Source organism: Hypomesus transpacificus, chromosome 11 (genome assembly GCF_021917145.1).
Source record: "Hypomesus transpacificus isolate Combined female chromosome 11, fHypTra1, whole genome shotgun sequence".
In the NCBI taxonomy this organism is placed as follows: domain Eukaryota; kingdom Metazoa; phylum Chordata; class Actinopteri; order Osmeriformes; family Osmeridae; genus Hypomesus; species Hypomesus transpacificus.
This window is the reverse complement of record NC_061070.1, coordinates 16,523,833-16,537,387: the sequence shown is the minus strand read 5'-3', so window position 1 is coordinate 16,537,387 and position 13,555 is coordinate 16,523,833. Positions and strand designations below refer to the sequence as shown.

At 48.3% G+C, this 13,555-nt stretch overlaps 1 protein-coding gene across 1 annotated transcript; it reads left to right on the top strand.

The window, feature by feature from the left end:
• The first annotated feature begins 855 nt into the window (after nt 1-855).
• Nucleotides 856-13,328, top strand: b3gat2 (beta-1,3-glucuronyltransferase 2 (glucuronosyltransferase S)). Its single transcript, XM_047029568.1, has 4 exons — nt 856-1,864; nt 6,911-7,055; nt 9,900-10,048; nt 12,776-13,328. Exons 1-4 carry the CDS (start codon nt 1,337-1,339, stop codon nt 12,860-12,862), a joined length of 909 nt encoding a protein of 302 aa, XP_046885524.1. The 5' UTR covers nt 856-1,336; the 3' UTR covers nt 12,863-13,328.
• Nucleotides 13,329-13,555: the final 227 nt, after the last annotated feature.

Below are 13,555 nucleotides of genomic sequence, written 5' to 3'. Positions count from 1 at the left end.
AGTCATTCCAGCTAAAGTCCAGATCAAAATAAATCGAAATAAATAAATACATCTATATAACAATAGAAAGAAACATGCTACGAATACTAAACACACAGGGGTTAAACCTTTGTGTACAAAACAAAACACACAAAAAAACACATAAATAATACAAATAACAAAAACAAAGAGAGGCTACACATTTATAATGAACTCTGTTGTCAGCTATTTAGAGTCATTTATTTACATTTACGTTTTTTTCATTCTTGGAGATTGTATTCAGTTTTTCTGGGATGAATATTAATTTCCTACACCAGCTGATTTTCGTTGCAGGAATCATTTGTTTGTACGTAATTGCATTGTTTGGCCAGCATGCGTAGGCCAAACATGTTGACAAGAATAGATTTACTCCGGAGAAAATCGAAGTTCCGATGTTCATTTGGAACAAAATCAAATGTTTACTGAGTGCAAATAAAGCTCTCTCACTCATTCCCTTTCGGTATAGTATAGATGAGGGTTTCTCTATTCCCATTGGACGCTGGCGTGGTTCTCTTGTAGCATAACAATGCATCTCTCTTTCTGCCTCCCCCCTCTCCCCTCTTTCTCCCCCCTCTCCTTCTCCTTCTCTCTCTCTCTCTCTCCCTCTCTCTCTCTCTCTCTCTCTCTCGCTCTCGCTCTCGCTCTCGCTCTCTGTCTCTCTCTCTCTATCCCCCTCTCTCTCCCTACCCCCTCTCTCCCCCTCTCTTTCCCTCTCTCTCGTAGCTTCCCTCCCCTCTCCATCCATCACAATCCTTTCCGTTCCGTCTCTACATCGCAGTCCCCCCCACCCCTCCCTTTTTTCGCCCTGACGCTCTCGCGCACCTGCTTCTCCCCGCTGTGGTCTCCGACTCAACCACTATCTGCCTCGAGAACGATGCTGTTTCCTCCGAGTAACACGACAACACTGTAAATGAATTTTAGAAAGCTACTTTAATAGCATGGACTAACGGAATGTACAATATTAACTGCTGTTTATGGATTGCAATTTTTTTTTTACTCTTTCGAGAGATGAGGCACTTACACTTCTCATAGGCTGTCCGAGAGGAGAGTGTTTGCAGAAGCGTTCCCGACGGGACGGGTTCGTTTTCATAACCAATTAGCGTTAGCGACAAATCAAATTATTATCACAACGACAGCAGAATTTACAGAAGGCATTAACTATAGTCGGTATATACAACTATTTTCGGTGTGCATTTTACTGCTTAAGAAAAATTTCTTTGCACGTAGAGTAGCCTACGTGGGATGCGCGGTATAGGTTAGTGATGGAGTGAGTAGAGAAAGCGAACCTGGGTCGGATTTTTTATCTCCTAACTTGTACATGATGAAATCGCTCTTTTTCAGTCGCTTTTTCATTCTTTTGCCCTGGGTTCTTATCGTCATAATCATGATTGATATCGACACTAAACGGACGTCAGTACGGGGTCCTGCCCTTGGTCGGCCGGAGAGCGCACAACGGCATGCTCGAACCAGCCAGCATCGGGGCAATCGCTCCGCTCTGCCGGTAATCTACGCAGTCACCCCAACCTACAACCGTCCGGTCCAAAAGGCAGAACTCACCCGGCTCGCCAACACCTTTCGCCAGGTCCCTAGCTTTCACTGGATAGTGGTGGAAGACTCAAACATACGCACGGAGTTGGTGGCGCGCTTCCTCGCCCGTTCGGGAGTGCCATACACACACTTGCACATCTTAACCCCACGCCGGTTTAAACGGCCTGGGATGCCTCGCGCCACCGAGCAGAGGAACGCAGCTCTGACTTGGCTGCGTCAACACCGTTCAAGAAAGGATCCAGGAGTGGTGTTCTTCGCGGACGATGACAACACGTACAGCCTGGAACTGTTCGAAGAGGTAAACCGACCGTTACCGTCAACATGGCATTCCTCATATCCAGCCCTGATTGTGTGTGTGTGCAAGATTAGTATTTTTAGTTTAATCCCAGCTCTGTCACTTTGTCCTTCACCACTGTTAGTGTATGAATTCAAATTCTAGACTGGATTCAAACCAAGAATCAAAATATGTGTTTGTAATATTTGTATTTACACTATGGAGTACTCTTAAACAAGTAAAAAAATGTGGTTCCAGGGGGGAGGGGAGGGGAGGGGAGGGGAGGGGAGGGGAGGGGAGGGGAGAGGAGGGGAGGGGAGGGGAGGTTGTGAGATGATACAGAGGCCAACAGACACAATCATCTCTGAAACCTCACAGCTCGTTCAGGACGGCGCTGATGACACAGTTCCAAGCTGCCCTATAAACATTGATCTACAGCCATTGTCCAGGAAGGGCTCAGATCCCAGAGAGGAGCTCTGGTGGAGGGGCTCAGCCTCGGGAGAGCAGCCCAGGACGCCTGGCTGATGGGAAGGGAAGAGGCTGATTGCATGTCTGTGAGCCGGGGCTCCTCCCTGAAGTAATAGCCTGTCATGTGGCGGTAATAACCTGAGAGAGCGGTTACCTTGGTGATGTGTAGAATCACACAGATAGCATCTGTCCAGGTCCAATATATACCTCTGAAGGGGTGTTGGGTTCAGGAGGCTGGATGATGGAGGTCTTCTTCATGAGAAGGTATTGCAGCCTCTTAAAAGGGTTTGACTTTCTGTATGTCTCACCTCAAACTCTTGGCCTATTCCAAAAGCTTTTGCCATGCGTATGTTTTTTCTTCTTCAGTGGAAACATTATGAAACAGCTCATTTAGATTCCATGATTTTCTGCCCTGAAAGGCCACAGGGGGTGTAGAGAAACAAGCTGGGAAAAATCTGCCTGAAAAAAAACAGAATTATGGGATGTACAGTGAGATACAGAGAGAGCGAAAAATGAAAAAGAGAGAGACCGAGACAGAGACACAGACAGAGAGCGAGAGAGATAAAGAGAGGTAAACAGATACAGAGAGAGAGATAAAGAGAGGTAAACAGATACAGAGAGAAACACAGAGAGAGACACTCACTGCAGCTCCCCCCTCTAAACATGGGCAGTGTCAAGAGAGAGACTAATCACAGTAGGCTGTCAGCAAACTAAATGTTGCACATTAATGCTTTCTGAGCAATCAGAGTCCTGCCTCTCTCTCTCTGTCTCTCTCTCGGTCTCTCTCTGTCTCTCTCTGTCTCTCTCTCTCTCCTTCTCTGAAGCTGAGCCAGGGGTTGAGTTAGCAGTTTGCCCCGGAGGGTAGTGGGAAGGGGGGAGCTGGCTAGCCATACCCCCCCTGCCACCCCTCAGCCTTGTCAGCCAGTCTGTCAGTCACAAGCTCTGCTACTGTGAGCCCCCCCCCCCCCCCCCCCCCCCCCCCCCCCCCCCCCCCCCCCCCCCTGCACCACCACCACCACCCACCACCCCCCGAAAACCCGCAGTTTATAGTCATCACATCAATCTGCACTCCTAATGAGGCCAGGTCTGCAGGGACTCACTGCACAGTGGAGGAAAGCAACACATTGATTAAAGAGATATTTCCCAAACAAAGCTCAAAGTCGGCCCCACAGTCGAACATGTTGTATGCAGAGATTTATCCCCATGTTTCCACACCTGGTGTCGGTCCTCAGCTTGACTAAACCCTAAATAAATGAACACCTTGTGTGTAAAGTCGATCACAGCCAGGACAAGATTTCGCAAAGAACCAGGGAAAGTAGGCAAGAGAGAGCAAAATAACTGAAAAATAAATGAAATCCAATTCCATCAAATCCATGCGAGCAATTATTATAATTACACACTGGTGAAAACGAAGCAGAAAGGAACGCTTCTCTGCGCGAGGTATTGTTCATGAGGGTGCGGGTGGGGCAGAGGAGGGATAGAGGAGAGGGTGAGAGAGGGGTGAAGAGAGCGAGAAAGAGAGGGGTGAAGAGAACGAGAAAGAGAGGGTGGGAGAGCAACTCTAGTTTCCACTCAGTCCCTCCGCCATGCTCCCTGGTCTCTCTTTTCCTTTCCAGACCACACCCCCCTTACCTCCTCTCCTTTCTCACCCCCCTCCGTGGTCCCATCTCCCATCCCTCTCACTCCCCAGTCTTTTAACTCCCTCTCCTCGTTTTTTCTCCTTCTCTCTCCCTTTCTTTCCCCTCTCTTCTCCGTTTGCCTCAGGACTGGTGTGATTGAGTCTGCCTGACTGCTCGCTTTGTCTGCCCCAAGCTTCATCGAGCTGTTCCCTCCACTCCTCACATACAGCTGCTGCGACACAGCGACTGAGAGACAGGGGCGATGCCCTGAGAGGAACACACACACACACACAGTCTTGTATAGAGACACAGACTCTCACCCTGTCTCTGTCGGTGTGTCTCTCTCGCTCCCTCAGAAACAAACACACCACTCAGGACCAACCTCACTCTCCCACACACACACACAACATCACGCGTCGTTGCATCACCATTTCATAACCTCCTCATTCTCTCCATTCTCTCTCTAATTTGATTCATTCTTTCCCCTCCACTTCCCCCTCTCATTGCCCTAGCCATGCATATTAATGACACAAGGGGAAGGGTTGATTAAAATCACATACAGAGAAGCCACACAGCATGACACACAATTCAATGACAGCTTTTTCTCTAGGGCAAGAAGAAGAAGTAACACATGTATAGTACATTCATAATGCTGTATCATTAAGAAATACGTTGTGTCACGTGTAACGCATCAACCTTTTGTTTACTGTCTGGATGGGGCGTGTGTGTGGGGGTGGAGCATTCATGTTCTTCATGTTCGCTGACTGACTTTCAGCCTGCCGTCAAACAGACTGAAGGACCATGTCCTTGTGTGCTCTTGGGTTCACCGGCAACAGGTTCAGATCAAACAACATAACACAGACAATGAAATGTGACACACAAATCAAAATCTCTCATCAGCATCTCTGAGTACCATATGCGTCATATTCTGCCATGAGATATTGTTTAGGTGTATCAAGTTTTTACCTGCCTGCCTGTAAACATCAGCATGTGAGAGGAAGTGTAAAGAGTATGTAAGTGAGCATGTTGATGTATTCTGGGAAGTGTTGTAGACAGTGTAGAACACAACAGACACATTTCCTTTTCTATCCTCCCAGGACATCCTGTGATTGGATGAGTCTAATCAAGGATGTCCAGCCTTCTGTTTCCGCCCATCCATCCCTCTCCAATCTGGGAGGATTAAAAAGTGGGATGGAGGTGAATGGAGAGTTAAGTTATTAAACCCCCCTCGATCCATTCCTAAAGCTCCTTCAGTCTTAACAGGATGAATTTCACACATTTGACCGTAAAAAATGTTTCGCGTGAGCATCACAAAAGAACACGATTCTTTCATGACGGCAGCTGGCAACACCTCAGAGGAATATAGATTTCAGGTGAATTGTTCCTGGACAGAGAATATATCTGAATCAAGGCTGGGTGCATGATGAGTAGTTAACGGCGATAAGTATAGCGATACACGACCATTAAGTATTTTTGTTTAATTCCCCTGGCTACCCTCCGTATAAATACCATTATGGGTCAACATATACCTCTACTGCTAAGCCGAGACAATGGCTACACTTGAGAACCACAAACAGTCTGTGCAGACACACTCTCTTTTCATATGCGTTTTTATAGACCAGAGCTGGAGAAGCCTTTGAACAGTGACCCAGGAGAGGAGAGGCAGGAGGAAACAGAAATAAGGGGGAAGGGTTTTAGCGTTGCACAAGCAAGCTCAAGGGGCAACGCATTAGTGGAGAGAGGGCTTCAAAGCTGTGTGCTCACTGCTTGGGGGGAGAGAGGGGGGAGAAGAGAGAGAAGTGAGGGAGAGACAGAGTGTTGGGAGAAAGAGGGAGGGGGGGTGAAGGAAAGGGAGGACTTCTATCAGTCCCTGCGTTCAGAGCTGCCAGACAGAACAGAGACATTAAATATTAAGGCCTGCTTCTGACCATAAGGTTGTGAGATCGTGGAACTCTGTCCTTTTGTAATGCACGGTTGTTCTGTTATTGCGTATTGACAGTGTTTGGCTGGAGGCTGCTGCGTGTTTGAAAGGAGAATAGATGTTAGGGATGTTATGTTGTTGGTCTTTGGTATCATGAATGAAATGACACATGCATGTACACTCCCTCTCTCCCTCTCTCCCTCTCTCCCTCTCTCCCTCTCTCCCTCTCTCCCTCTCCCCCTCTCTCCCTCTCCCTCTCTCCCTCTCCCCCTCTCTCTCTGTCTCCCTCTCTTCCTCTCTCTCTCCCTCTCTCACTCACGCACACACGCACTTAAATGTAAATGACAGTTGGCCAACAGTATACCTACTACTCTAGCGCTGAAACCCATCTGAGCACTTCTATTCACACTAACACACACTTTGCCACAAACCACACACTGTCTATTTCCCTCTCCGTGTCGCTCCCGGCAGTCTGTGAATTGATTCAGTGTAAAAAATGAAACTACCAACTTGGTTATACCACCCGGTTTCATTTAGTGCCACATTGGTTCAGGGAGGAGATTCCAGACACACTGATTTCACCCTTTTCAGGTTTGATGAAAGATTTCTAGTTTCCCGTTCAGACAGAAACGGAATGAATGTGTTTCTGAGTCTGATAACTTCACACAGTGTGCCTTCTAAGCTCCATTTACACCCTGGAATAGAACTTGGTTGTATGGGTAGAGATCTCATATCTGCTCTGAATGGTAATGTGATGCAGGAGGATAATGGACCAGGAGAAAAGGAAACATCCAACCGCATGAAAGATGTGAAGTGTGTTTGTGTTTCACAAAAACGGCACTTGGCTTTCCTTTGTGTGTGCTGCAACATCATCCCCTGTCTCTCTACACCTGTGTCTGTATAACGCAGTCATTTAGCAGAAGCCCACATCCAAAGCGTTGTTGGTACAGGAGGGATTTGAACCTGCGAACTCATGATTTGTATCTCTATTTGATGTGTTTGATGTCAGGCGTAGTCACATCCCTCCGTGTCTCTACCCTACCCCCCCCCCCCCCCCTACAGATGCGAAGGACTCGAGGGGTGTCGGTGTGGCCCGTGGGGCTGGTGGGTGGACGTCGCTATGAGCGCCCCCTGGTGTTCATGGGTAAAGTTGTGGGCTGGTACACAGGCTGGAGGCCAGACCGTCCCTTCGCCATCGACATGGCAGGTAAGACCACGCCCACACACGACACAGTGGGCAAAACCATGACAACGAGATGAAGGATGCGAGCAGATAGGTTGGGCCGTGAGTTCCGGACCACATGCAGGGTTACCAACCCTACAGCTCTCCCCCCACTGTGACACCAAACCCAGAGGACAGCACTTCAAAGGCTGAACGAGGACTAGAGCATGCATGTATGTCACAACGTCGATCTGGGGTGGGGTCTAAACAAGGTCTTTTCCAGAATGCAGATGACTCCTCTGGCTTTCTGGTCCACCAGGGCTGATGGACCTGAATGCCAGAAGTATTGAACTGTGCTCCTCAGCTGAAACCTTATTCTGCCATGATCACCACTCAACCCTCCTCTCTCTCTCTGAACATACTGCACAGACACACATACACATACACACAAACACTCAAGCACACACACACCTACAGTACACAATTACATAGATGCACCCTCCCTCCCCCCACCCACCCACCCACCCACATCCAAATCACACAAACAGCCCCATTAAACCCACACAGTGACACACAACATACGAATCATCAGTTACAAATAATGCAACCACGTCTGATAACAGTACGATAAAGTATAAATGTGAACCAGATTTCAAAAGCGAATAACCAGAGTAAACCGTAAAACAGCAGCACGGTTGCAAACGATGGCCGAAGCGCCTGTGTTCCCTGAACATCCGCTCTTGCTCTCTCTAAATCATTTATAACCATTGTTGTTGAGAATGAGAAGCGGCTTCTCTTTGTGCCCTGGCTGCTGCTGCCGGCCGTAATAAGGTGCATTGTGCCGCTGAGGTGCTCAACGTGGTTAAAAAGCCCACAAACGTCTGCGACAGCTCCGTCTCATTTACTGGAGCACAATAGCCCTGGGTCGCTGAGAGGACGGCTCGGTGTTCGCCTTGGCTACCTCCTCCTCCGCCAGTCACGAGCTAGGAGAGCTTGTGTTTGATGTGCACAAGAGGCCGCATGCATTGCTGTTCCTCATGTTCACGTTTTACTCGAACACAGCCTGTTTGTAAGCGGAGTGCTACCTTTGTCTGGAAGCGAGTGTTAACACCTTCCTTTCCATTTGGAGGGTGTTGGGGAGGCAAGAGACAGGTCAATGAGTTGTTTTTTAAGGTTAGCATGTAGCCACGCAAAGGAAGCTTCCTATGGGACTGTAGGGTTTCAGTCTCAGAGAGCAGACGATGCATGTGGGGTTTCACTAAAAAACATGTTCCTTCCTGTATTCCGTTCCTTTCATAGGCCAATAAAACGACAAGACACAGGACGCAAGGAAGGCTAAAGACCAAAGAAAATGAACTCATCAATCAGATTTCGCAATTCCACCCATTATTAGGCTCACCATCTCTGCATTATCACTATAAGGATGTCCTGTATTCAGCACAAGGCACCTTCTGTCACAGAATATCACTTACGTAAACAAACATGAAGACATAGCAATCAACGTCTTGTTGATATCACATCAAATGACAGTGGTTTTGACGTCAAGTCACTTCAGATCCGTAGGAGATGCTTACTGGGTAAAAGGCTTCTGGTTCAGAGGTTTAGAGTGAGCATTAGTCGAGATGATGGGTGTTCTCTGCCGGGCAGGAACAGTGAGATGCACCCTCATCACCATATCACTTGTATTAGCTGCAGGTAACGAGATTTCTATCATATAATTGCTTTCAAATCCACCTATCTTACCTCCAAGGCTGTAGCGTATGTGATTTCACTGCAGGATCACTCCCTGTTTAGTAATGCCCTGATAGGGCAAATGAATATTACAAGACTCCATTATTGTGTGTTCCCTCGTGCCAATGCAAAGTGTTGTCAAATTTAGTTTTCCAATTTCCCCTTTTGAAAGTTGTCAATGGCACCCAAGCCCAAATCTTTCTCGTCCTGTAAAAACAGAGAGTCCAGTTTAAACCAAGACTCTTGTCATCAAACAAATTCTTGTTTGTATTGTTATACTGAATCTACAGTATTTGAGGTATTTTGCCTGTATCCTACTCTGGACTCCATCTTTCACTCGTTTGTTCCTGGATCCTTTTCATTCTTTCTTTCTCCTTTCCCTCCTCTATTTTTCTCTCCATCTCTCCCTCTCTCCATCTGTCTCTCCCCCGCACACCCTTTCTCTCTCTGTGGAGTCGAGGAATCCCTTTGTGAATACCGAGCTAGCGGCGCCCTAGAAATCAGTGTGCGCTAGCTGGAAACATGCAGAGGAGGTCATGGAGGTTAGCTGGAGCCGCCCGTCCTCCACTCACCCCAGTCCCAGCGGAACGTCAAGATTGTATTTGAGACAAGAATGTATGACACCACGCTCAGTCTTCCTGTCACACTGCCTTGCATCCTACACACACATACACACAGCACACACTGGGCCACGTTAAGAATAAATCAGATGCATTCTCTCCATTGTCGGGGATATATAGTGACCTAGTTCCAAGATTTTTGATTTAGATATCTTGCCTTTCTTCCCTTATCTCCTTAAATCATTTCTTCACTTGGCTACGTGGTTGTTTTTCTGAGGGCAGCGTTTGTGAGTCGAAGGACGAGGACGGAGATATATTTGGAACCGAAGCTCTAGAAAACAGAGTGCATCTCCACACCTGTCTTCGTGAGAGAGAGCAACACAAACTCAAGCTTGTTCACCCCCCCCCCCTCCCCCCACCCCCGAGTGTTGTGTTTGTGTATGTTTCTTACACGCTGGTAACACCTGGAGATTGCTCGCCCTGGGTGAAGTAACACATGGGATGTGAGAAGGTTGTGTGCCGTGTGAGATGAACTGTGGCGGTGCGGTTATCGATCCTACCTCGTCATCTTCTCCCTCTCTCCCCGCTTCACCCTCAGGCTTCGCCGTGAATCTCCAGGTGGTCCTGGAGAACCCGAAGGCGTTGTTCAAGCGCAGGGGTTCCCAACCCGGCATGCAGGAGTCAGACTTCCTGAAGCAGATCACCAAGGTGGCTGAATTGGAGCCTCGAGCCAATAACTGCACCAGGGTCAGTAGCTATTTTTTTTTTTAATTATTATTAAAAGATTTCAAATGTATGATGTTCCTTCGGGGCGTTTCTGCTTTATTGGGATCGACAGCAATAAGGTAAAGCCTTTGCCTGTGTGGTTGCCAACCCTGGTCTTCAGGGACCCCATGTCCTGCACGTTTTAGATGTTTCCCTGCTCCAACACACCTGATTCAAATGAATGGTCATAAGCAGTCTTCTGCAGAGCTGGATAACGACCCATTCATTTGAATCAGGTGTTTTGGAGCAGGGAAACATCTAAAACATGCAGAACAGGGGGTCCCTGAGGACTAGAGTTGGGAACCACTGCCTTAGCCTGTGTGGTGCGCTTGCTTGACAAGTGAGCCACCAGGGCCCACAGGGTCAGTAGCCTTCAACCCCCCCCCCCCCCCCCTCCCCCATGTGTCCCAGGCTGTCCGTCTAACGAGGCTGCCTGGTAAAGATCCAGCTGTGGCTCCTGTTAGTCTGCTAATGCTGGGGACACACCACAGGATAATGGGGCCGATTTCCGCCCTTCCGACAATCCTAGGTAACATATGTCCCGATTATCTTGATGGTTCCGCAGATCATTTTATGAGATGTTCCCTTGGTGTGAGGTGTGTTCAGAGTGACCACACACTGTAGGAGCAAAACGGCTAAATCTAGGATTTTTTTCCCTCATGTTTGTGGTCTCTCTAAAAAATCTTAGTGTGTCCCCTGCATAAGAGGGCCTGGCCAGCAAGTGGGTTTAAACCTCCACTCCCTCAGGGCTTGAAATGATTACTGGTGATGAACTTTAGTGATGGATGTTATATCCCTTGAACAAGAGCATTACTACTGAAAACATGGACATATCACGTACAGCTCAACCAGGTCAAAATGTCACACTGCGTTTAATAGAAAAGGTAAACCCACAGTCCCCTTATGCAGGCCTTCCCGAACATCTCCATCTCTAGATACGCCGAGGAAGGCCTTTAAGAGAAACGACAGCCAAACCAACTTCTTTACCAGGTCAAACCATTTAATTCCTCCATTTACCAGTCATCTTCATAACCGAGGGAGCGGAGGAGAGCTAGGGGAGATAAGGGCTCACGCTGGAATGGACCTGAGCCCAGTCTCCTAATATAGCCTCCTCTCCAACCATGCATCATCCACACTTAGCCCCTCTCCTCTCTCCTGGGCTGAGCAGGGCATCGGCGGAGACATCCTCATTATCACCCCCATTATCCTAATGGGGGGTGGCCCACCGCTGATATTAATACAGGCCATTAGCGAAATGTGACATCATCACTAATCACTCGCTGCACACACAGCCAGAAGGACGTGACATCATCAGTAATCACCCGCTCCAGTCTGTGAGGTGTGACATCCCCACTTATCACTCAGCGCTCGCAGAGCTGGCTGGGCTTTGACCGACACGACCGGTCCTCCCATAGGCAGGGGGGTCCCATCTCCCATCCCCTGCTCCTCACAGACGTGAGGTCAGCCTCCGCTCTCAGACTGGGGAGATTGAGACCTGGGATCAGACCTGGGATCAGACCTGCAACAAGCTAAACTGACCTTGGAGTCTCAAAGTAACTGGATATGGGAGACTGGAACAGAGATAGTAAACACAGATTGAAAAAAATGAGAGACAGAGGAGAGACAGAGAGAGAGAGAGAGAGAGAGAGAGAGAGAGAGAGAGAGAGAGAGAGAGAGAGAGAGAGAGAGAGAGAGAGAGAGAGAGAGAGAGAGAGAGGTGGAGTCGGGGAAAGAGGAGAACACTCTAGGGAGCTGTGCTGGCATGAGGTCAAGTTCTCTTATCACAGAACAAGCTGATACAAGTACCTCCTCTACCAGGCCTGCCATCAGGCTGCCAAGAAAGACTACAACTCTCATCACCCCTCACTGCCTGTAGACCAGCACAGACTATAACTCCCAGCACCCCTCACTGCAGACCACCACCAGAAACGCCTGGCTGTGCTAGCGAAGATGAGAAGAGAAAGTGAAAGAGGAGGATGGATGAAAAGTAAAGACAGCTTGTTATTTGAAGTTGCAGATGAGGGATGTGAGAGTACACACCCTCACACACATACACCCACACACACAACACCCTCACACACACTGTAGTCCTACTCCACCCCCCTCCGCTTCCCCCGGTATCTAAACTGAAAGGCGGTTCGCTGGCTGCACCTTTAGACTCATTAGATATGCAAATTACAATACAAATCCAATTAGTAGCATCATGTGCAGGAAGTGACACGTTCCACCTGAGCAGAGACCAGACACTACTGGCAGAGCACGGAGAGCAATCTGTCACGCGTGTGTGTGTGTGTGAGCCCAACAGCAGTGAGGCAGCAACAAGGTTAGACCATTTCACGGTAGACCTATCAGCCTGTTAAATCCAAGCTCTTGTATTTAAACTATATGCACCCATTCTTTTTCCTTTGCGTTACAGCAGAATCCATTGTGACAGTGGTGAATGTATAATTATGACAAGGAAGAGAAGCTATCCAGGGATGTTTGTGTACTTTAAAATAGGGTCTCTGAACAAGGGGTTCTCTCAGTAGAGCAACTCACACAAATCTCTCTCTCCCCTTTCCTGGCTCCCTCCCACCTCTCTTCCCCTCCCTCCCCTCCCCACTCTCTCTCCCTCCCCTCTCTCTCTCTGTCTCTCTCCCTCCCCTCTCTCTCTCTCTCTCTGTCTCTCTCCCTCCCCTCTCTCTCTCTCTCTCTCTCTGTCTCTCCCAGGTTCTGGTGTGGCACACACGCACAGAAAAGGTCAACCTGGGCAACGAGCCCAAACATCGACAGGACACAGTGGTCATCGAGGTTTGAGGACCGGGACACTAGCCAAGCGCTCCCAGACCGCGGGGTGAACAGTTGGGGAGAGGAAGTAGGAAGCAGTGTTACATCAAGGTCAAGGGGCAGGGCAGACCGCAAGCCCACAGGATTTACTCTACTGAAGCCATCATGTTTACTCATTGGTTGGACATGGCTGACTTTTGATGGACAGGACTTTGGACCAACCGCATGATGAATTGAAATGCAGAACTTGCCTGATTGGCTCTCCACAAGCTAGTAAAAATGGTGCTGCCGATTTACTCTGACGGACTCCGAGGATTTGAAAGGCACTGGACGTTGAAGCAGAGAGCAGCTTGTTCCCTGAATATGTGGGCCTGACAATCTCTGGGGATACGGAAGGTAGAACAGGAATCTGTGCCAGTTTCTGAGTAAAAAAAATAAAAGCATGTCATATGGGCTCTACGGACTAAAATAACAAGACCTCAATGTATTTGTTTGTGTGAGTGTGTACTGTGTGTGTGTGTACTGTGTGTGTGTGTGTGTTCTACTGAACAGGACTGTTGCACACTGGAATACAGGGATTAACTCCAGAGAAAAACAAATTGTATTCCAAATGACCCTCTTGTAAACGTCAGAGAAGATCAAACCCTGCCAAACCTGACAGAAGACAGACAGAAGACAGACTGAAAACAGACTGCATTAGACGAGTCATGAAACAATAACGAC

Bases quoted from the DNA above. Each gene is read 5' to 3' on its own strand.
- b3gat2 (XM_047029568.1), top strand. From the start codon at position 1,337: ATGATGAAATCGCTCTTTTTCAGTCGCTTTTTCATTCTTTTGCCCTGG. The intron at 7,056-9,899 runs GTAAGACCACGC...CTTCACCCTCAG, and splicing joins CTTCGCCATCGACATGGCAG to GCTTCGCCGTGAATCTCCAG. The intron at 10,049-12,775 runs GTCAGTAGCTAT...TGTCTCTCCCAG, and splicing joins GAGCCAATAACTGCACCAGG to GTTCTGGTGTGGCACACACG.